Source organism: Pseudopipra pipra, chromosome 18 (assembly GCF_036250125.1).
Source record: "Pseudopipra pipra isolate bDixPip1 chromosome 18, bDixPip1.hap1, whole genome shotgun sequence".
In the NCBI taxonomy this organism is placed as follows: Eukaryota; Metazoa; Chordata; class Aves; order Passeriformes; family Pipridae; genus Pseudopipra; species Pseudopipra pipra.
The window spans coordinates 9,858,642-9,881,921 of NC_087566.1; the positions used below are offsets into that span (position 1 = coordinate 9,858,642).

At 53.5% G+C, this 23,280-nt stretch overlaps 1 protein-coding gene across 12 annotated transcripts in view; it reads right to left on the bottom strand.

Moving 5' to 3' along the window:
• NCOR2 (nuclear receptor corepressor 2) overlaps window positions 1-23,280 on the bottom strand; it is a 240,771-nt gene that overhangs the window by 67,325 nt on the left and 150,166 nt on the right. For 5 of the 12 annotated variants that reach the window (XM_064675178.1, XM_064675183.1, XM_064675182.1 and 2 more), the window contains exons 10-14: window positions 18,782-18,969; window positions 17,434-17,530; window positions 14,876-15,054; window positions 11,561-11,615; window positions 9,290-9,388 (exon numbers count right to left, since the gene is read on the bottom strand). In XM_064675178.1, the coding sequence (XP_064531248.1) occupies window positions 9,290-9,388; window positions 11,561-11,615; window positions 14,876-15,054; window positions 17,434-17,530; window positions 18,782-18,969 (618 nt within the window). The remainder of the gene's footprint in view (window positions 1-9,289; window positions 9,389-11,560; window positions 11,616-14,875; window positions 15,055-17,433; window positions 17,531-18,781; window positions 18,970-23,280) is intronic. The other 7 variants (XM_064675181.1, XM_064675180.1, XM_064675188.1 and 4 more) reach the window with 3 other exon arrangements.

The following is a 23,280-nucleotide window of genomic DNA, read 5'->3' on the forward strand; positions in this document are numbered from 1 at the left end:
CGTCACCGGGGCTCTCAGTGCTGGCTGCAGCCAGAGTGATTAATCCGCCAGGATGCCAAGCTTAACCTACAGTGCAGGGCTATTTATTTTCCAAACTTGCGAGCCTCCAGAAAAAGACTGCTGTCTTCCCCATCCCCTTTGTGGTGAGATGTGTCAGGCTGTGGCAGGGGACCAGGGACAGGGGACCTCCCTGTTGCCCACAGGACATCCCAGCATTAACCATTGGATCGTGCACCTTGCAACTGAGGCACCCACACCCTTCCCTGGTCCCCTCTCACTCCCTGTGCCACGGCACCCTCAAAACATGCACCAAAGCGCCACTTTTGCCAGCAGGGATGAGGTCATCTCTGGGAGTCCAGTTCCTGCACCAATACCACCAGCTCCTGCCAACCCCAACCACACTGCTTGCTGCTGGACGCACTGGTGGGGAACCAGGTCACTGTGATGGCATTGTGAGAAAGCCTGTCCCTGAGCCCAAGTGCCGCTGGGGCAGCATCTCCTTCTCTCCCATGCCAGGTTTCAAGTCCAGATTGGCTACACAGGGGATGCCATTTGGCTGCCAGCAGGTGCATTGTCTCCCCTTCCATCATTACAGTGCCCTGAGCTCTTATGGGAGATGAACACGCCATGAAAACCACTGGCTCCTGTTTGTTCCTTAAATCAGGAGGGAGCAAGCCATGAGCCCTGTATACCCTAGTGTAGAGGGAGCCATGCATGCCAGGCTGAGCTGTGAGGCACCTGGTTTTGGTGCCACTCAAGTCCATCCTCAGGCACTGCAGGCAGTGAGTTGCAGGGTTTTTGCTCAAAGGCGGCTTTGCACCCTCGTCACAGGCTCACTGCGACAGCACAGGGACACATGCCAACCCTCTCCCCAGCATGTCACACCAAAGTCTGCCTCGACAGAGACTGTGGAGGGAGCTACATCCCACCAGCGTGAGCCCCAAGCCCTCTGGCAGCCAGGAGCACCCACTCGGCTGTGCCGCCTGTCCCGTGCGCAGGCCGCCAGCTCTTCACTTCTCCCGCGGGTGACTTCAGATCAACGGCATTTATGATGTTCTCCGGGCACTCAGCTGCAGAGCAGGCTCGGGCCGAGGTCATTGCACGCAATCAGGGAGTTGCAAATTAAAACCAGCTCGAGATAAGCTGAAGACAAAAGGCCGACTCTAACGCTGGCCAGAAACGCCTGGGGTTTGCTTTGCTGCTTCTCCAGGAGCCCCAGCACAGCTGCCATGGCTGTGGGCATGCATGGGTGCCTCCTGAACATCCCATGGGATCCTGAAATGGCACCACGGGGCAGGATGCACTGCCCTTTGGGCACCTGGCACTTGACTCTCACTCCTCTTCCCAGCCCCACAGATTCTGTGCAAGGCATCTTTGCTAGGAACAGGGCTGGCACAGCCATAGCTCGGGATCATCATCTCCACCACCTACATCCATCCTTCCACCTGCTTTCAAACTCTCCCTCTGGCAGGTTACACCACTGAGAGCCAGGGCAGGGACTTGGCCACTGAGCACCTGCAGCACCAGCCTCTTTAGCCACCACACTGCTCAGGCACCCGAATTCCCCATGGAGCTTCCTTCCCCACTTGCCAATGCCGCAGCAGAGGGAGAAGCACCCACAGCTGAGCTTTGATACTGCACAGCCACTGCAAACGCTGCTCCCCACACCTCCCTACCACCCCTTGAGGCAGTCTGGACATGGAACACAGGGAGGATAGCTTTGGAATACATATGTGTGTCATGTAACTGACTCTCAGGGCCTGGAGCCTCTGATCCAATGGTCTGGAATGCCTCAGGCCTCACTGCCACCCACCGCCACACAGCCTGGCTTCTCACAACTGTGCACGGCACCCTCTGCTCATGGGAGAAACCACAAAGCAAAACAAGCCGCTGCCAAAACAACAAGGAGAGGAAGAAGAATGTCTGCCGGCGACTTGGCTTTGATTGCTTGTGTCCCGGGGCTGGGTTTGATGCAGTTGGCTGCAGAAGCAAGTCAAAAAAATCAAAGGGCCAGGCTCAGATTTGATAAGAATGATAGAGAGCACGGGGCTCACTCGGTCCGGCTCCAACAGCAATGGCCTCGAGCTGGGCTGTTCCTCTGATGGCAAACAACAAACTCTGCAAACCACAATCTTCACGTGGCAGAGATGGACAACACCAAAGCCGTGCCCTCCATCCCGGGAGACAAGGACAGGCCCCACATACACTTGCCAGTGCAGCTCTCTGGCACCACAGGCCACAAAACATGGCCAGTGCCAGCAGCAAAGCGCTGGCAGTCACAGCCAGGCTGCCCTGCCATGCCACAGGAAAGCCCTGTGCCATCTCCCAGGCTACTGGTCTTAGGGCAAGCAGTGTGTCAAGGGTGAGGAGGGGCTGGCTGTGCAACTGCAGTGATGCTGGACCCTGCACAACCGTGCCCATTGCTCGCACCTGAGTGTGGGTTCATCTTGGGCAGTGCTGGGAGCTGGCTGGGCAGGGGAGCCATTCATCAGTGCCCTGTGTGGCTCAGCCTAGCACAGCTGGCACTGCCACCTTCCCACTGCTCACTCCATGATCCCAGTGAAGCACTGAAGTGATTTTTACAGGACCTTGCTCGCTTGGATCCCTCCTTGAATCACCGAGGGCTTTTCCATAAGAGGAAATGTTTCTTTTCTGGGTTGCTGCTGAGTTTTTTAAAAAGTGATTTGATTGCTTGCGAAGGGAAAAATGACCCGAGGGGAAGAGAGCGTAACATTTGGAAGCAGTAGAGATGAGCCCCCACTCTGTCCCAGGCAGGGAACGCGTGTGTTCTCTTCCCTGTGGTTTGCTTTACCCCGCTCCCCCCGGCCACATGCCGACCCCTCTCCGAGCCCTGTCAACAGAGGAAGGTGCTGGGTCAGCAGTTTGAGGGACACAGAGCAGCATCCATGCACGCCACAGACAACCAGGGGCAAAGCAAGCCCTGTATCCTCATGGAAGCAGACTCCTCCCGAATTTTCAGCTGTGCCTGCTTTAGAAAGCAACTTAGCAATGACCTATTTCCCATCCATTCCTAGTCAAACCTGGACCATAACAACAGATAAAACAACTCATCCCAAAATCCAACAGCTTCTACATCCTGCCAGGAAGATGCTGCAGGTCCCTCACTGGGCTCAGTAATGCCCAGGCTGGATCCCAAACCCTGTCCTGAGGAGTACTCACGTGGGCACTGGTGTGGTGGGGCATTCGCTGCGAGGACGCATCGACCTGCTGCTGGAGAAACACGAGTCCCAACCTGGTGGTCAACCAGAATGAGGGGGTTCACCTCCCCGAAGTGACTATGTTATTATTGCTACCTGCAGATGTGATCAAGCACCATGGAAGAGCCCGGCTGGGGGGCCAAAGGGTCCATCAGCAAGTGGTCCATTGGCAGCCTGTGCCGGTGCTACCCTGGAGGAAAGTGGCTGGGTGTCCCTGCCTGCCAGTGCTCGTCCCTGCTCCGAGCCTACAGGTCTCCCTGCTGTCCCTGCACTGCCAGCAGGCTGTGTGGGGACCCAGGGACCAAGCAGCCATCCTCCTGTGGCGACGCATCCTTCGATTCTTTTCCCAAATATGGCCACATCATTCTCATTAAATCACCCCCAAAACTGCAGCTGAGATTTCAGGAATGCGAGTTTCCATTGTGTTTGCCCGATTGTGTGGCCTAGAGGGGCGGCAGGGGAAGCTGCTGCACCCTTGTGATGGGGGAACAAGCACCATGCACCTTACAGGGCATCCCTGGGGGACAGAGTTTGGGAGCAACTGGAGTCCAGACTAAAAGAGCAGGTGCCAAGAGTGGGTTACAGGATTGCTGTCAGCTCGAGCACCACTGTATCTCACACCTCACCCACCTCCCCTGCACAGGCACCCCAATATAAACCCCACCTGTGACCGCAGGTTTGAAGAGCGACAGCCTGTACCAAGTACCACATGCACAGCACCCATGGGATTAATGCTCTGTGAGACGTTCTCCCCATGAGGCTGCACTCAAGGGGGACCAGGACCACGGGATTTGGCCAGTTTTGACTTCTCATGGGTCCTGCAGCCTCAGCCTGGTTTCCCTGACCATCGGTAGCCCTATCACACTGCAGATTTGTCCAAAAAATGAGAAAATTCAAGCCCTTTTATGTCCCAGCAGTGACATCCCATCAGCAGAAGATGAACCCATGCCCCAATGCTGGCATTCCTGGCACCATTCCCAACCAGGAACACCGCTCCATCACAGACTGCCCTTGATCACCCACGGATAATTCCAGTGCTGTTTTAAATACAGCCCTAGTCAGCACAGCCTTAAATGCTTGCGGAACAATTTGTTGGTATTTGTGACACAAACTTTACTGGCCACATCCAGGGCTGCATATGTACAATGTGCTGTATTATTACACCAGGATTTTGTTACAAGTATCTCCCTGCATCGGAAAGTGAAGTTGTCAAACCCTTTGTCACTAACAAGAAGCCACTCCCCAGACTGATGAAGATCAAATGCTTCCCAGAAACAAATATCATTCCTCTCATTAGCTGCTGTGGTTACTGAAGCAGGGGCACTTGCACAATTTGCAGTGTTAGAGGCAGTTTGATGAGCTTTGGACTTGATCCTCGTGGAGGGAGGGGAGGTGATGGCATGGCAAGGCTGGAGCATGGTGGGAGCTCTGCTCCTGCACTGGGGACAGGGTGCAGGCACTATTTGGAAGCCTGAGCCCTGCCAGCCCCTGCAACAGGGCTGCTGATGGCCAGAGAAACCTGCCTGGCCAGATTTTTCCTGAGGTTGCAGGACCCATGAGATATCAAACCTGGCCAGACCCTGCTGGGATGCGCTTCTGCCAAAAAAGTAAACGGGTTGTTTATACAAATCTGGGCTGGGGCTGTTTATCTGCGTCGGTGAGGGGAATGGTTTGTGTTTGGGGAGGGCGGGACAGCGGTGGGATGGATAATTCAATTTGGGTTTTGGCAGGGGGCAGGGAAGAGGGTGGGCCTGGGAAAGGCTGTCGGGCCTGGCAGGGGACAGCGCTGGCCGCCCGGCCAGGTCACACTGTGGGTCTCCGCCCTGCCAGCACAGCTCTGGCACCGCTCTCAGCGGAGGAAGGGGGGTCTGGGCGGCTCCAGTCCCCCGGGTGCCACGGAGCAAGTCCTCGAAAGTTTCAAGGCCAACACACGGGGCCCTTTCGCCAGGGAATACGTGAGCACCGTCTGACAGCAGCACCGAGGGGGACCGGCATGACGGCACGTCCGGCGGGCCGTGTCCGTCCACCATGACTTCATCCCCCTCTGAGTCATCCCCAGGGCGGGCAGGCGGCTCCTCCAGCCGCCCATCACCGCTGCCGACCGACCCGACACTGGAGAGAGCATCATCGATGGCTGTGCCTGGCGGGATGGCCCCTCGCCTGCCCATCCCAGCATTGCATGGGAGCCCCATGGTTTTTTCCCCCAGGAATTCACCAGCACCACCGTAGGAAGCATATCTGGCATGCTGTGGCCACTCCACTACCACATGGGCAACGCTACTCCAAAATCAAAGCAAATTCACTCTGGAATAAAAACCTCACGCTCCAAGCGGAATAATTATGTTGAAGTAGGGTCACTTTCCATCCAGCCTGCTTTCAGCCCAATGCTTGTGCTCCCACAGCCCAGCAACACAGCTTCCCAAAGGGCAAAGCACATGGTGCTTCAGTTTTGGTGCCTCTGCTACAGAATTTCAGAGGTTCACAGAGAGTCATTCTGAAAATGTCCTGAAGACCGACTGCCACAGACCCTGAGGTGACACATCCGCACAAGAGCCTTTCATTACAAGCTCATGCAAATTTATGCTTATTACTGTACACTGACAATTGGATCAGACTCTTTTACCATGGCACAAATTCTTTTCTTTCTTTCCAATGAGAAATGACAACTAGGAAGCTACTTCTCTTCCCATCAATTCCCCCCTTGCAGGGTTAAATTGCCTTTTCCATACACAAAGACAGAGGATTATTTTAGAAATATCTTAACCACAGGAGCCTTAATATTATGCATCATGACCCACTGGATGTTGGTACCTTTCACTCTTCAGTCCGGAGAAGGCAGCGTGTTGGGAGCATGAGCCCTGCCTTGGAGCGGGTGGCTCCGTTTTCTGACAAACTGGAACTGTAATCATGTGAAGCCCCTGCTCTTGGCAGGAGATTTTTTTAACAATAAGTAGCAGCTTTATGAGGAATATCCCTTGCCAGGGGACCATCAGCCAGAGAGCAGTGGGATTCTTATTTTTTAATGGACTTTTAATAAGCAGGCCACAAAGATAGTCCTGACACCAGAGCAGCTTTATTTCTATGTGTAATTATGTCCCCTTCGCTCTCAAGCTCCCCACAGCCTCCAAGAGCAAATAAGACCACCAACCTCTCCATGAGAAAAGGAGGAAGAAACCAGCATAGGGCCACTTGAAATGCTCTTTGTATCAAACCTCATCCACTCCTCTCATCTGATACAAAAGCCAACCTCTCCTCCCCTGCTCTAAATTAATTAAATCTCAGCTTTTGGCATTTAACTGCTGGAACCCTTACCAGCAGGGAAATCCATGCTCAGAGTGCTGGGAACACAGTGCCATGCGTCCCAGTGCAGCAGGAAGGCTGCCTAGGGCTCTGTCTCCTCCCTGCACATTGCCCATCCCTGTGCTGTCCCTCCGTGTCTCCTGTCCTTCATCCCATCACCATCCCTGGTGCCTAAGACTGGGCAAGTAATGGCAGAGCTGCTGGTGCTGGGTCAGCCCAAAGCTGCAGGCTCCTCAGTCACAGTCCCCACTCCTCACCAGGCCACATGGATGACAGGATGAGGGACCTGCACAGGGTTACAAACAATTCAGGACCCCTGGGGACAAGCAGGAGGATGGGCAGCCAGTGTGCCAGCTGAGCCTTCAGGACGGGTTACTCCCAAATGAGCACAACTTCTGCAACACAGGCAGAATTTCAGCTGCTTCTGAAAAGACTCACTAAGCAAAATCCCACCAGGAGCATCCCTCCATCCCAGCCCTCCAGGCCTGCCAGTATCTAACCTCTCCTATGCTGGTTGGCTGTGCGCCAACTCAGCCTGGCCTGGGAAAGCAGTTCCCAAGGGAACAGTGCTCAAGGGAGATTGTGAAGGGGTGCAAGGAAGATGCTTCACTGCTCCCACCAGCTTCTGACAGGGCTTTTAACAACACATTCCTCCCTTCATTACCACAAAATCCCACCCTAGCACAGCCTCCCCCTGCAGCACAGACCCAGCTGTGCTGCCCCCGCAGCCTATGCAGCAGTGTGCCCTTCCCAAGCCTGCACACAGGCTCTTCTAGTGCTCCTCTCATGCAGCCTTGCAGGAAATGGATGCAAATACTGGAGGTAGCACAGCACAAAGTGTGCATCTCAAAACCCACCAAGAACTCTGGGGAAGAGCTGCTCCCAGCTGGATTACATACAGCAACTGCAGTTTAGCACCTCTCTCCTACTGCGAATCATGCAGCCAGCCTGTGGCTCTTAAAGCTTGCCTGAATATCCCACCTTCCACCTGAGCAACCAACAGTAATGGGAAATATGCACTGTGTCACTTCCCCCCCACAAACTCAAGGGGACTCCCCTTTCAAAATCAATAATCTGGCTGAGATCTGCTCCAGGGGAGGTGCAGTCGCTCCCTTCAGTGCAATTCCTACTTGCAAAAACAGCCCTGCCTTTTCCTACGGTTGATGAAGCAAGTCCCTGCTTCCAAAGGCTGGCACTGAACGAGGTTCCAAAGGGCAGCACAAATCTCCAGTGCCCAGGCTGGACCAGGCTCATAAGTGAGGGAAAGCGTCATGGGAAATCTGCAGCTAGCGATGCTTTGGATAATTTTAAAAACCAAAACACAAATAGTCCCTGCTGGGTGCAGGATGGGCAAGCCTTTGGCCTCAGGGGTAGGTAGGCTGATGCAGAGAAAAGCCTCTCACTCTCCACACTTGCTCAATTTAACATTGAAACCAGAATGAGCTGTGCTAAATGTCTCCACCGCTAACTAGAAACAAATGTGGCCTCATGTTCTAGTTGCTGTGATCTAACAAAACAGACCATGGTAAACACTATAAAAATGTACTGGAGGGAACCACCCTGTGTTTGCTGGGAGAGGGACTGGATAATCTAATAGGGCTTTATCCATCCCTAATGTCTCTGAAAAAAAGAAGGGAAAATTGGGCCCCGTCCATGACATTCGTCATGTGCTAGCTATTCTGATGCCTTAATGCTGCAGAAATCAAATTGGAGCGAGGCTACCTATCTGCTTCCCAATCAGGATCTAGGCCCAAGTGCTGCTTTTTATGGCCATGCAGCGTGAGGAGCTGCTGATGTCAGTGGTGGCACAGGCCAGGCCAGTTTTTCCATCCTTATTCCACATTATCTGGGGAGACAGTCCCTTTGTGGCCACCTCACTTTCCTCATTACGTGAATAATCACTCACTTCATGGATGTGGGGATCCACCAGCAGGACCTGCCTCTGGCTGAAAGCATTTGTGGGGATAAGGCACCTGCCCAAAAGGTTAGCACTTATCTGGGTACCTGGCTATTGTGGGATCAGCAGCAACACTGTCAAGGTCATGTCTAGATTTTTATCTTGGCCATGATAACGGCAAGGGTTGACTCAGTCCCCTACCCACAGGCACCTCGTGGTGCCTTGGTATCTGCTCTGCCCTTAACCAAAGGCTTGAGGGTCTCCTCTAGCTTCAGTGCCATATCAGCCAGCCCCACAGGCATCTCGGACACCTCCACAGGGATCTCAGACACCACACACATTCCAGATGGATTTATATGCCTCTGCTCAGGCATCACCAGAAGTCACTGCCACCCAAGTCGTTCTCCTCCCACACCTTTGCCTATAGGAAGAGCCTTGGGCAGGCTCTGCAAAGCAGGAGCACCTCCTCACCCAGCTCCCAGGAGCCCTGTCACTGGCACCACAGCTGCCATCTCTGGAGAGGAGAAAGCCCCACTCGGTTCTTGCACAAAGCCCAGGCTGCATGGGCAACCCTGTGCTCCTGACACACAGCCAGGTTTTCTGCATTCACTCCATCCTCTTTTTTAAGCATCTTGGGTTTGTTTGCTTTTTTAAAGATACTGTGACCTTGGCATAGGGACGGACAAACATCAACTGCCAGAAAAAAGCATGTTCTGAAAAGCTACAAGAGCACAACCACAGCCCCATCACAGCCTGCAAGCAAGATCCCCACGTGGGGAGGGGGAAAAAGCAACACTTGGGGGCTCACAGAAAGCACTACAGCTCCTTGCTCAGGCCAAGCGATGATGCTTCCACGCGCTCCTCCAGCTCTTACCTGGCTCTTCCCGCGCCGCCGGTAATTCCTCCTTACAAGGTTCTTGTAATTCTCATTCTTCTTGGTCAGGTAATAATAGAGGACACAGTCAGCCACCGTCTGCAATGACATGGGCAAGTCAGGGAACAGAAGGTCCTGTTCTCTTGCGCTGTTGGGGCACAGACTTCCAGGAGCAGCATTCAGACCCGGCCATCACCAGGTCTCCTGCTGATCCTGAAGACCTGCAGTCCAACAGCTTCCTTTCACCTCCCTCCCAAAGGCCTCCTGAGCTGGAAGAGTGGAGCCATGCACTGTGTCCCAGTAAAAAGGCTGAGCTCTTCCAAGGGACAGACCAGGGTGGTCCTGCAGGTGTGAGGAGACAGAGAGGGGGTGCTGAGCAGAGAGCACCCCGTGTTGGAAACGAAGCAGAGGAAGGGTTGACCCCAGATGACCGTGGCAACCAGAGGCAGAAGAAGGAGCTGCCTGTCACCCTCTGTTGAGGTTACACGAGGCACAACCTGCCACGCGACTGTCAGCTGGTGTTACTTCCACCCATTAAGCTCGCTGGCTCGAGCGCCCACGACTTTCTTGTGGACAGATTGAGATCCCAGCGTTCAGGAGCTGCCATCCCAACTCCAACTCCAATGGCTGGCTCCACAAGCACCATCACAGATTGGATGTGTTAGGAAAACAAGGAACCATGGCCAGGACATATCCTGCTCCTGAACAGCACAGAGCGTGCCAGCATGCTGGGAAAAATCCTCTGCTGAACTGGGTGGACACCTGAATACTGGTCTCGGGCTACACCTTCACATACAGGGATCAGTGGCTGCATGAACAGGAATAATCCCACAGACCCATCACACCACAAGTGCTCAGGAGCCGGGGGCAGCTGCGTGCGCCCGGGGGTGCCCGGGGGCTGTGCTCGCCCCATCCCTCTGCAAGGAGTGGAACCATTTGCAAAAACAGATTGCAACTTTTAAAGTGTTAATTGGATCTCCTTCTAAACTAGCTCTGATTATACACACACACGCGAACACAAAAACTTACAGTCATCTGTTCCAAGGGCTAAGATCACTATTTTTTTATAATGCAATTTAAAAATCTATTAATTCATTACATTGAGCCATACTTTGCATCTCTCTCCAACAGGATAATGGATGTGTTCTGTATCATAATTACAGCCTGATTTACAAACGAGTACAAATAAAATTAGAAGACATTTTACAGCTTGGAACACAGACTGGATTGTGAACATCATCCAAGTCCCACCGCTTTCGGCTTTACCAAATGGGAAAGGCTGAAGAGCTCAGAATCTTACAGCAACAGCAGCAGCACGAGGTGGCTGCTGGCCTTTGCTTCCTTGTTACTTTGGACAGGAAGGTCAAGGCCTTATAAATTATTTCCCCAGCCTGAGTCATGCAGAAGCAGAGAATAATTTAAGGTAGAAAGGACTTCTGAAGGCCACCCTCTAAAGGGCAGAGGGGTTCCCCCAGAGTGAGGGAACACTTCATGGATGATGCCCTGCATGAGAAGGGTAGAGGATGCAACTAACTACAGGGACCAGAAAAGCAGCAGCTCTCAAATGTTTCCTGCTCAGGAGAGCATCTGGGTGATGGATATTGCCCTCTTTCCAGGCTGTGTCTGTCCAGGATTTGCCCATATGGCCTGTCCCACAGAAGGTACCTGGTCTTGCTTAGAATGGGACCAGAGACTCGCTCTTCACCAGATCTTTCTCAAACCTTTCTTCATCAGCCCAATTAACAGTAAAAGTAAACTCCAAGCAGCACAACATAGAGGCCTGGGAAAGGTCCTACGAGCAAACTCTTCCCAAACACCAAGGGGAGATGTACGTGCTTATAGGACACCCACCCGAACTGTTGGATGAAATGGGACTCAGCCCACCCTCATGATCTTCTCCCTGAGCAAAGAGACCCCTTCACTTTGTGCTGGGCAGCCGAGCGCCCACCCCCTGTGTGACAGCCTGGCTGGTGCAAAATGCCTCCGGGAGATGCTGGAAAGCAGCTCCTCAGGCAGATCACGGGGTGGGCTGAGACACCCACGCGCCAGGCTGGCTGCGTTCACACCTCTCGGCTCCGAGCTCCCAGTCTCTCCGCAGCTGACTCAGTCCCTCGTCCCTGCAGGAAGCCGGGAGGCGTCTGGACCGTGCCCGGGGCTCGGAGCCACCACCGCCCACAGGTGCCCAGCAACTGCTGGCAGCTCCAGCACCACGAGCCAAGTGATGGGGGAGAGACAGCATGATTCAGGTTAAAGCCAGGCAGGGAGGCTTACCTTCCTGTCCAGAAAGGATGCAATCAGGCCGAAGTTCTTCGGATGCTGCATGAACCTGTGGAGCGAGAGGGAGAGGGTTAGTCTGGGTGCTGGCTCCGACCCCCTCACAGCTGGGCTGCCGTGCCCTGCGTGCCCGGAGCAGCGAGGACAGATCCCTGAGGGACTTTGGGGTTTGAGAAAATACTTGTCTGCTGCTCAGCTTCCCAGAAAGGCAGGAACTTTAAATTTAGCCCAGTGGAGCTGGGCTGGTTGGGAGCTTTGATGTGCGAATGTTCATCATGGGAAGAGGGGTCAGCAGTGCTTGACAGCTGCTCATCACCCTGCTCGATCCCATGGACACCTGAGCCCACACCAACAGCAGGACAGGCACAGAGGGCAGCAGCACACTTGGCCAAGGTCTCAGGATTTGGCAAGGAAAGGGAGAGGAATTGCCATCACACCCCACATCATGTCTGTGTGTGGCCCTGCCACTGAGCAGGACCCCAAGCCCCGCTGGACTGTTGGGAGCAGCTGCAAAGGGCAGGAAGGGAAACCCAAACCCCAGGAGGAAGTACAGAGCTGCCACAATGCTGAGTAGCTCAAGAGATCCCCGGTGGCACAGTGGCTCCAAGGAACACTGCCTCGTGCCCAGCAAGTAGAGGAGCTGTCAGCAGGCTCATCTGTGGCTCCAGCAGCCCAGGAGCCAACATTGCCCGCTCAGGGGAAGCTGACCCCAGGCAGAGAGATGGTTCTTCCAATAAATCAGGTCAGCAAGCCCTTGGCACGAGGTGGTCCCGCTGGCAGCACAGTTAACTGGTGCACCACCAAAGCACGGTGAGCCTGGTGAGCAGTGACTTTGTGCCAGGGCTGGAGCACAGCACTGGCCCCAGAGGAGAGGCCACCAGCACAGGCTTTACCCCTGGGAGCCGAGCGGCCACGTTCAGCTCCTGCACCTCTGCCAGCTCCCAGGAGCTGATGGCTCTGTGCCCTGGGGAAGTGGATCAGAGGCAAAAGGTGGGAGAGCTGTGGTGTGGGCGTAACATGGGCGGGATGTGGCCAGCACCTTGGTGTCTCCAGCCCTGCCAGTGATTCCCCTGGGGCAGCTGGCTGAGCTCTCTCCTACCTTTGCTGCCCTGTCCCAGTGCCAAACTCAGAGTCAAGGCACTAAACTGAACTCAGTGAGGGCCTGACCAACTCCAGCCATGGCATTAGGATGTGGGTGCTGTCACCCACATGCTGATGCCCTTCTTATGCAGGATCCCATATGTTTTGGGTGGCATTGCAATGAGAACACTGTCACCATAAGTGGTCACTAGAGAAAAAAAGAAACCAGAAATGCTAGGGGAAAAAAAAAAAAACGAAAAAAGCAAAGCAGCCAGGCTGCTCAGACAACCTGGGATCAGGGCATGGAGCCCTGTCAGGGGCAATGCAGGTGACAATCCACTCTCTTTCATGGGGCAGGTCATGTCCCCATGATGAGAGACGGATGCTCCATTGTCACAGTGTGCAGCATGGCAGCGCTTCAATGCCTGAGCAGCACCCTGCTCCTTCACCAGCAAGCCACAGCTTCCCTGGAGTAGGCCAGCAATGGACTCTCAACAGAGACCTGAAATTCTGCCCAGAAGCAAATCAAATCAGACTCTTCCTCGTGGTTATGTTCTGACAGCTAAAATAGTTCAGACCTGGCATTTGTTGGCCTTGCAGTGCCTGGCTGTTTATTCCAAGAGCACCCGCCAACAGGGCTGAACAAAAGGTTGCTCCAGGTTTTCCTGGTCTCAGGAGGAAGCCGGCTTTGGGTCACAATCATGGATGACACAACTCTGGTTCACCTTAAAAACCCAGGTTAGAAGCTGCAGCACAGCAGGCAGCTCAGCTACCTGCACGCCAGGGTGGGGGAGAGCCAGGGCAGGACTCCCTGCACCCTCCTTACAGCTCCTGAGTACCAATTTCTCAAAATGAGCTTTGTGAGAGCCCTGAAACCCTGCTGTATTTATGCCTCAAGCTCTATATCACCCACAGTGATGACACAGAAACCACCGTGCACAGCAGGATGCACACACTGGGTGTGGATTCTTCCAGCCCCATTAGCCAGGCACGGCCCTGCCATTAAAGACCAAGTAATTAGCCTTTGCGTCATTTGTGGCAAGCCTTGCTGTTTGGAGTGGCACATTTTAAGGCTAATTAGCAATGAGGATTCTCCTCTAGCAAAGGCTTGGAGCTGGTTTGCTTGTTTTGTTCTTTTTCGGTCCATCTTGGCAATTAATTATTTCAGCTGCAAACGGGAGTTGTCACAAGCAGGGACAGGAGGAGGGATCCTGGACACAGAGAAGCTTCCAGCTTGGCTGGCTGTGGGCCTGCTGGTAATCCATGGAGCCATCCCACAACAGTCTGGAGGCCAGACTAAGTGGTGCTGCTGCAAAGGAACAAGGTGGCCCTGGCACACCCACATGCCTCCATGTCCCTCATGTCCACAGCAGGGAGCCGCAAGAGAGCTCATCCTGCCAGAAGCTGAACTTCAGCTCTGTTTTCACAGACAAACACAGCACACTGGGGGCACAAAGGCTGCTCCAGTCCTCCATGCAAACACGCCTGGCATAGGGCTATGAGATACAGGGGAGTCTGGATGTGAGACTGAGCTGGGGACCCCCATCTTGGCTGACAGCACAGTGGTACCCAGGGAAGGGAACAGTCATCACCCAACTGATCTCAGCTGCTAGAGCAAAGCTGTTCCCAAGCACTGCTTGCAAACAGTAGAAAGCACCACAGCCAGAGTCTGCACGTGTCTGATGTGGGAATGCATCCATGGAAACAGCAGCCGGTGGCAAATCCAGCAGACAGCAGGACGGAGCGCTGAGGGACAGGCACCAGCTGGAAGCTGCAGCCTGAGGGGGTCCACATAGGGGGGCTGAACACTGACAGCCACGAGAATTCCCCTGGACACACAGTGCCCAAAGGATAGCATGTAAATACAGAAAGGTAATGTGTATGGAGTGTTTGGTTTCATTGGTGTTATCCTTGAACTGGCTGATACAACAGGGAATGCAAAAGCAGAAAAACTTCCCATTCTCACCGTGTCACAAGCAGCAGCTTCCCACAGCTCAGCACACGGGCACGAACACCCCAACCATACAGCAAAGTCTGAGGTTTCTGTGCAGGTCCATCACCCTGTGCCCAGGTTAAAGGTAACACAGGGACTGTAGCTGTGTCCCTGGGGGGCAAGATAAGCCCCTGGGAAATTCATGTCTTAGCGTGCTGGGGCCCCAGCTGAAGCCCTGCACGGATCCTGTCCACGTTCCCTAAAGGCTGCACTGAGAGAGGTGTGTGGGGGGCACTCACTTTTCCCGGAAGGTCTCCTTCTCCTGTTCACTCCACATGTTCATCACCTGCCGGTCCTTGTAGACCTTCATGGGGTCATCCATGAGGCCGTTCATGTTGATGAATTTAATGCGCTGCTGGTCAGCATCGTAGAGCATGGGCGGGATGACAGCGAGCTGGCGCATCTGCTTCTCCAGGTTCTTTGGGGAAAGCAGAGAGAACAGTTGGTTAGCACCACGGGCCCGCGGGGACTGCAGGGGACAGATGTTCAAGAGGAAAAGGACAGGAGGAGGAAGAACAGGAGAATTCAAAAGCAAGCAATAGACAGCTTTATTGCTAGAGTAATTGTAAATCAAACACTGAAAGAGGCGATCACTGTCAGCCAGGAAACAATTATTCTTTCATTTTGGATTAAAAGGCTTTAAGATTCCGCATGGAAATGATTTAAGCAAAACAGGTCCTGACCATGATGAGAGACAAGTCAAGTGGTGGCACAGGGAATGCAGACCCTTTCCCAGCCATCAAACCCATGGCCACATGGAGGTCCATTCCCCCACCCAAACTGCAAAGGAAGTGGGCCAGCTCTGCAAAGCTGCCTGAATGGGTGGGCAGAGGGAGACGTCATTTCTCCCTTCCACAGGAAACCTAAATTGTTCCAGGAGGTTTCAAATGTCACTATAACGGGGCTGTCATTCCTTTTTTTTTCTTCTTACTGCAACACCCTGGGACATAATCTGATGCCTTTACTCCATCCTATGGAACACAAAGTTCATTCAGAGCCCCAGCTGCACACCAGGACAGGACAGACTGGGCACACTGGTTTCCTTAAGTATTTGCAATTAGAGAGGCCATTGTGATGTCTCATTTGTGCCATCCTCTGCCTGAATGCAGGGACTGTCCCTTCAGCTGAGCTGCTGGTGGTTCCCCAGCACAGGTTCACCCTGCAGGGACGAAGAGGTGTTCTGGCCATCCTCCTTCATTTGCACCATCACCCTGAGTCCTCCCTGTCAACTTGAAGTGGCATTGCTTAAAAAAACTTCCACCCTTGACCCAGGAAGGCCAGGTCTCCAGTGCTGTTTGTTTTAATTTATAGGCAGATGCTTGTTCCTGGGAGAACAGTAATGTCTGATCCTTCCAACAAGCTGCCGACCCCTGCCTGCCTGGTACTGCTCTGCTTCCCCGCTGCGCCTGATCAGACCCCACCTCCTCTTCCTAAAGTGCAGCTCACTACACAGACATGGACATTTCAACACATTTGATCACCTTCCTCATCCTCACTAGGACACCTCCTGTTTAGCAACCGGCTGCTCCAGATGCCTGGGGGTGTCACCTCATGGTGGAAGGTCAGAGACAGCTCGCAGCCAGAGCATTGATCCGGACAACCACAGGCTGTCCACGGCAACAGGATAAGCCTCTGTGCAGAGCAGAGAGGCAGCTGGCAGGAGCACTGCCTGCAGCTGAGGGCACAGGGCCTCTCCCCTCGCCTGGCAGGGTCCTGGGGTGCTGAGCACTGCCAATACACCCCATCAGCCAGTAGCCAGACCACTCTCCTCTCCAGCAACGTGCTGGGACAGAGAGCTGGCCCTGCTGCCGGCAATGCTCCCCAGCTCTCACCTCCCTGCTCCTTCCAACCCTGTGAAAGAGCTGGAAGCTCCTAAGGTCTCCTCTGAGACAAGTGAAGCTGTGATTTGGGGCTCAGCAGGTGGCTATCGGGGTGGAGTTCAGCAGCACACTGCAGTAGGTTGGAGGCGATGAGCTAACGTTCCCCTTGGCCACGAACCTCTGCAGAGCCGTGAAATTTCCCTCCGCTTCCAAGATCCATGTCCTCCAGGTTGTCGCCTTAACTGGCTAAGAGCAAACTGCCTGGGATCCCAGACAGGGATCGAGCCATCGTGCACAGGCAGCAAACATCCCAGCTATGGCTGCTCTCCCCTCCCAAACATGATCTATTCACTGCAGCTCGCCTCTGTGCCAAGAGAGTGGAACCCTTGTGAAACCAGATCCAAACGAAGCCGAGGTCACGGGGATGTTTCAAGATGAATGGAGCACTCCCAGAAGATGTGGGCCAACTGGCTCACGTACAAACCATTCATTCCATAGGATTCCCCTGTGTCAAGCCACACGGCCCATTCAAAACAAAATGAAACAGAAAAACCCCTCCACCCGGCAGTCTGGGCGCCGGCTCCCTTCCCTTCCCACCTCCGCTTCCAGTATAAACCACAGCCAGGAGGTGTTTGTGGGGTGCTACCCAGGACAAGCAGCACACTGGGATTTCCCTGAGACAGCCAAATGCCGATAAACCCGACCCACTGACCACCAGCTCCACGTTTTGCTCCTGCAGAACATTGCACAGCTCCATTACATCTCTCACGTCACTGGAAAGATGCTGCTGGATATTAAATGAACACCTAACTTTGGATCCTGTCCAGAAAGTGTGTTAGGCATCAGGGCAACCTCCCCAACCTCGGTGTGGCCTAGATTTGGCATTGAATTTCACCATGACACCTGGCAGTACTCTCTAGGTTTCCTTGGAGAAGAAACAGGGGTGAAGAGGACAAGAAAAGATAACCCGGTCTCACCTCTTGTTCTGAGAGCCCGTCGATGATTTCTGACACCTCGTGCTCGCTGCGTGCGGCTGACATGGAGAGCCCGCCACTGCCCCTCTGTCCTACCCTGCTGGGAAAGGGCAGTGACACACTCAGGCACTGATGCTCCATTTCATAAGCAGCAAACCACGTTCAAGACAACTTTGACCTCCATAATAGCCATATCCCAATACTCCACCCAGGCCACCCCATCCCACGCTGCGGGAATGGCACCCACATTTAGGGCTCACAGTCTCAAACCACCTTCCTTACCTGTGCCGGCTTCCTGGATTGCTAGAAGATAAGCACATTTCACACCCAATCACACTCTCCCCTGTATTTTCTCCTGTTCATCCCACCATAGCAATGGCACAAAGGTGTCAATGATAGTACCGAGCCATTAGCACTGTGCCACCACATCTGGTTTGAAAATGCTCCAGGAAATTTTAAATCAAACCCATCCATTGACATCTTCCCCCCACTTCCACTATCAGCCACACATCCCAAGGAATTACAATTTTCTTATTAAGCAGGTAAAAAATTAAAACATTTCTCAGTACCATTTCTCCCTTTCTGTTCAAGATAAAATAAAGCCATCAATTAGGAAGTTTGAACCCATCCAGTTGTTAGTGGGGCACAAAGATGGGAAGCTGGCAGTCAGTTTGGATTCTGCACACATCGGGTGTGCCCGGGCAAGATCCCAGGGTTGAAATGTGAAGGACAGGGAGTTTTCAGCAAAAAGGGTGGAGATCATGAAATCGTGTCTCCTCCTGGCAAGAAACAATGTGACCTCAGTTGCACTTCCAATGAGGAGAGGAAAACGGACAGGGGCTGGGAGAGACAGGGGACATCCCTTCCAGTGACATTTTGCTCCCTTCATATAATTTGCAGCCATTCCAATAGCCTCTGCAGATGTTTCTTCTCCCTGCCCATGCTCCCATCAAAGCATGTGCATGTATTAAATCATCAACATGACCAAATGCATCTGCAAGTCTCATACAACTGAATTTGGGCCCATCAGCAAGGCAGGAATTAGCGCTGTCCTGGCCATGTGGCCAGCACAAGGGAGCTGCCCCTGGCTCCAACATGGCCAGCTGGGAGATCAGCAGCAGAGGTGAGACAGGCAGTCACATTCCTAACATTTGTCCTTCTTTTGGCTCTGTGCTGAGCCACCCTGGGGGAAAAAGCAGCAAGGCTGCTCGTCTGCTGGCTTCTGCCTTTGACCAGAGAGGGAGAAAAGGGACCGACAACCATCCCAGCCCACTCCTCCCGCAAGCAAATCCCACACCCATTCCCAAAGAAAAAAGAAAGGCTGTCTGATACCAGCTCAGCCCCTTCCTACCGCTTCTCCTCTAACCTCTGCATGCGCTCTTGCAGTTCCCGCTGCTTCCGGATCTCCGGGAATTGCTTCTCATAGTATTCCCGCACTTTGCTCTCTTTGGCACGGCGCCGGGGGTTATTTTCGATGCGCTCCACTTTTTTTTCCCAGGCCTCCATCAGCTGGTCATAGCGCTGGCAAAACTTCTGTTCCTGAAAGGGCAGAGGGAGAGAGGGATCTCAGAGAAGTGCCTGGGAAGGGCAGCTCCTCCAGGCCTGGCCCTCGATGGCTGCTCAGGCTGAGAATGAGTCATGTTGCTTAAAGAAATACAGTTTATTAGGGCATGGACGTGCTCCAGGGTAGGGGACCAACCCAAGGGTGAATTCTCAAAACAGGCCATCAGTTACCCTCAGGCTCTTCCCTTCCAGACCCAGCATCTTTAGTGGAACCATGATTCTCATCTAGCATGACTTTTCCCACCCCCCACACCTTCTGCCTGAGCATCCTCCAGAGCATTAGGTGCTTGATTCAGCAACCAAAGCCCCTGTGCTGGGGAGGGACCCCTGCTCCGTGAACCAGGAGAGAGCACAGTGCCTGCCTGAGTCCACTGAGCCAAAAGGGACTGAAACCTGGCCTTGGGAGGAGGCACAGGGGGCAGGAGAGCAGGTCCCCACTATGTGAACAGGGTGTGAAGGGCAGTAATTTTGGAGCTGCCAGCAAACCATGCTGGGCAGAGGCTTGCCATGGTGCCCACAGCTGGGCACTCCTTCCCACACACACACACCAGCTCCAGTGCTCACGGCTCTGTGTCGGCAATGCTGATGGGACTGGGGCCATGGGGCAGCTCCATGCATGGGCCTGGCTCCCCAAAATCAAGAGCCAGGCACCCAGCCCCTGTCCAAGGCCATACATTGTGGTAGCCTGGCCACAGTGTGATGCCCCGCAGCTCCTATACCACCTTAGAAACCAAAAGTATTTTTCCAGCTGATGCTCTTCCTTTTTGGCCCAGGAACAGGACGAGCACATCCCCACTGACAGCAAACCCAGGCTCCAACAAAACGTGGCACTGCAAGAGGTTTCCATACCATATCCCCCTCGGTGACATCCTCATGGCATCCTCATCCACCCAGTCACCCACCAGGTCCAGCACTGCATTTCTGCCAAGTATTTATGGATGGGACCAGCCTAGTAACTTTGAAATACAATTTGCAACACAAATGAGCCTCCTCCCACCCTCCACCCCCCGAATCACTCCTCCCTCTTCCGGACACACTCCTGCTGGAGGAGAACACCCACGGACAGGTGAGGTCCATACTGGGGAGACGCCTGTCTGGTCCCCGACAGCTGTTGCACTGGCAGCAGTGATGGTGCCCAGCCTCACGTGAGAGCAGCTGGGTGACCAGAGGGGATTTAAGGTTTCATTTTGAGACAGACAAATGCCTTCCAAGCCCCAAATCAGGAAGTGAAAGCAGATGTCGCTCTAACGGCAAACCCCAGGTCGCTCCTAACCCTGACACTGCTTTCCAGAACGGGCAGCTCGGCACTGCACTGGCACCGCAGCAGAGACCAGGGCAGTCTGGATTTCAAAGAAATAAACTCATCTCTTGCCACCACTGCCCCACAACCGGAAGGAAGTCTGAGGCTGCAAGATTTCCCTGCTGCACTCTACTCTTGCCCCGCTTGCTCTCGGCCACCAAGAAAAATTGAGAGAGGCAAAAACCACCCCCAAAACGATGGAAACACCTGATTCCAGGTCAGGAGGCAGCTGGGTTACCCCCAAGCTGGGTCAGCTGTACTGTGGACACCAAGAACCGTCACTGTTGTCCACAGCTGTACTGTGGACACCAAGAACCAAGAAGCTCCACAGCCCGTCACTGGTGTCAAGCACCCACAGCAACTGGTAGCCAGCATCATGCTAATCATGGCACGTGGGTTTGGTCCAGCCATCCTGGACCTGGCACTGATTCAAGCACAGCAGCATGTCTTTGATCTTTGTGGCCTTTTGGAGGTACCTCAACAATAATGTGAGGCAGACAAAGCACCTCCAGCCCCAGAGCTGAGCCAGATTAACACTTTCCCCTGAAAATAAATCAATTCCCTTTTGCATGCCTGGAGCCAGAGACTGTCCTGCCTTGCATGGATGCACAGGAGATGCTTGGGTTTCATCAGGAGCTAAAGGAAACAGTCAAAAGATGAAAGTGAGGAATGAGAACAAAAATTAAAATGCGCTAAAAGCCAACATGGGGAATCTCGTGCTGCGGGTGAGGAGCTACAGGTAACACCAACAGCCCGCGGCAGCTCGGAGGAATCACAGCTGCTGCGTTTTCACCCCTCCCAAAGCGATGCCATCAGCCCCCTGAAAATGAGAGCTCCCACCCTGCCAGCAAATCTGCTACATCCTCCTGCTTTCAGAGCATCGCATTTGGGAAGAGGCTAAAAATACCCTGCAAAGTTTATAAAGCCTCAGCACCGGGAGGCAGCCGGTGCCTGGTGCTGTGTGCCAGCCTGCGGCACGGCCGGGGGAGAGCCCAGCACGAGGGCTTGGTCTGCTGAGAAGCCTCGAGGCTTTGAAGGGTTTGTCATTCCCAGTGGGAATGAGCCAGTGCTGGGTCCCGCAGAGCCACCTGGCATGGCCCTGGCTGCTTCACAGCCGGTGGGGTGGCTCTTCTTCCTCCTTTTACTCCACTCCTTGGAACAACTCGACAAAAGCTTTATCCAGAGTTCCTGTTTTAAGGAACTGGCATTTGCAGATGGAAAAAGCAGCATCCACGTCACACTGCTGTATCCCCAGCAGCTCACACCTTGGCAGCAGGGCAGCAGTACCAAAGCTCCCCCCTCACAGCTCAGCCTTCCTGAGCATGGCTTTGCAATGGACCATCTGAGCATTTCCTTGATGCCCCTTCCCATCACGGAGCAGAGAGATCCTTCCTGCCACACAAACTTCAAACCCCTCTGCAGCAGAGCTGGGATGCTGCATCCCCATCCAGTGCTTTTTGCTCCAGCTGGGACACGCACTCCCTGCAATCACTTGCATCCTTCAAAAGCGAAGATTTCAGGCACCTTACAGCACTGTGAACTCCCCAGATCTTCACAGCTCCATCACCAGGAGAAGCTCTCGGTCAGAACAGAAGCAATTACTCCTTCTCGAAGCATCCTCTGAGCAGCTCTAAGCAAGCAAGTCCATTCCTGAGCAACCATCTGTGCTGGCTTTTAGCATCGGTGCTTCCTCTGCTCCCCTTCCCCGCTGGACTCGCCAGCCCATCGGCCTCTCAATCACACCAGTAAGTGATAGTGAGCCAAATCGGACCTGACATGCGTATCTAAAAATGGATGGATAGTAACGCCGCCGTAGCAGCTGAAGGCAGTTTGTGGGCTGTGCCAAGCCCGAGCCCTCCCGCAGCCCACGCTCTCGCAGCTCCAGGGAACGGAGCAGCTCTTTGGAGGGGAGGAGAAGAGTGAAGGTGACAGGAGGAACCAGTCCAATTCCTATGCAAGCCCCACGGTTTTGTTCCCTTGGCTGATGGAGATGTACCTCTCACACCCAGAACAACTCCCTTCACCATTCCCTCTCTGCGGCATCACCCCGATGGCAATTAAAAGTCTTCTGCTGTGTTGACCTCAGTGGAGACAGGAGGAAGCCCTGCAGATCCCCTGGGATGGGGTTGTGAGGGCTGGACCCTGCAGGGACCGAGCTCTGACCCTGCTCCAGCCGGCCCCAGGCAGCGACAATACCCCAGAAAGTAAAAGAGCCAGAAAGAAATGCTGGCACGTAGATGGGCTTTGCTAAAAATAGGGTCTGCTACAAAATAGGCAGAAAAATAGCTAAGCATACCCATTTTGCAAACAGAATCAGCAAATGTATTCACTTTGCAAATTCAGCAACCGTATGTTGCCTATTTTGTAGAATAGGCAAAATGCTTCCCTAAACTGAAAAATCCCCTTTCAAGGACACTGAATAAACCGGCTGGCAGAAATTCACCTATTTTGCATGACAGGCGACTTTACTGCGAGTCGTATTTTAGGAACTGTGCTCTTGCAGCCTAATTAAGCCTTTTCCCCCAGCTCCTTGATATCCACCCAGAGCAACTCACTCTAGGTTTAGCACAGTAACTGGCCATTTCCACCAGAAAGCAGCTCTCAGGCGCTTCCCTCCTGATTCCAGTAAAACCGCACGATGCTTTGCAATCCCTGTTTTGAGGAAGGGAATATTGATCCGCTTCCCACAACGGAGAAGTCCTCAGCTGTGCCAGGAGAGGTGCCCTGAGTAGTACCCAACTGCCACACCACATCCTATTGAAGGTATAAGCCCTGTAACCCCTCACTAGAGACCTGGAAGAAGTTTTATCATGGAAAAGTCTAAATGAACATGTATTTGGACACAAATGGGAGACACGATCATTCCTACGGAGTGCAGTATCTGTGGCTTTTGGAAGACTGCTATAAAATGAGGAAAAAGCAAAGCATGGGAAAGAAAAGGAACATGCCTTTATTCACCATAAATAAGAAAATAATGCGATTACTGG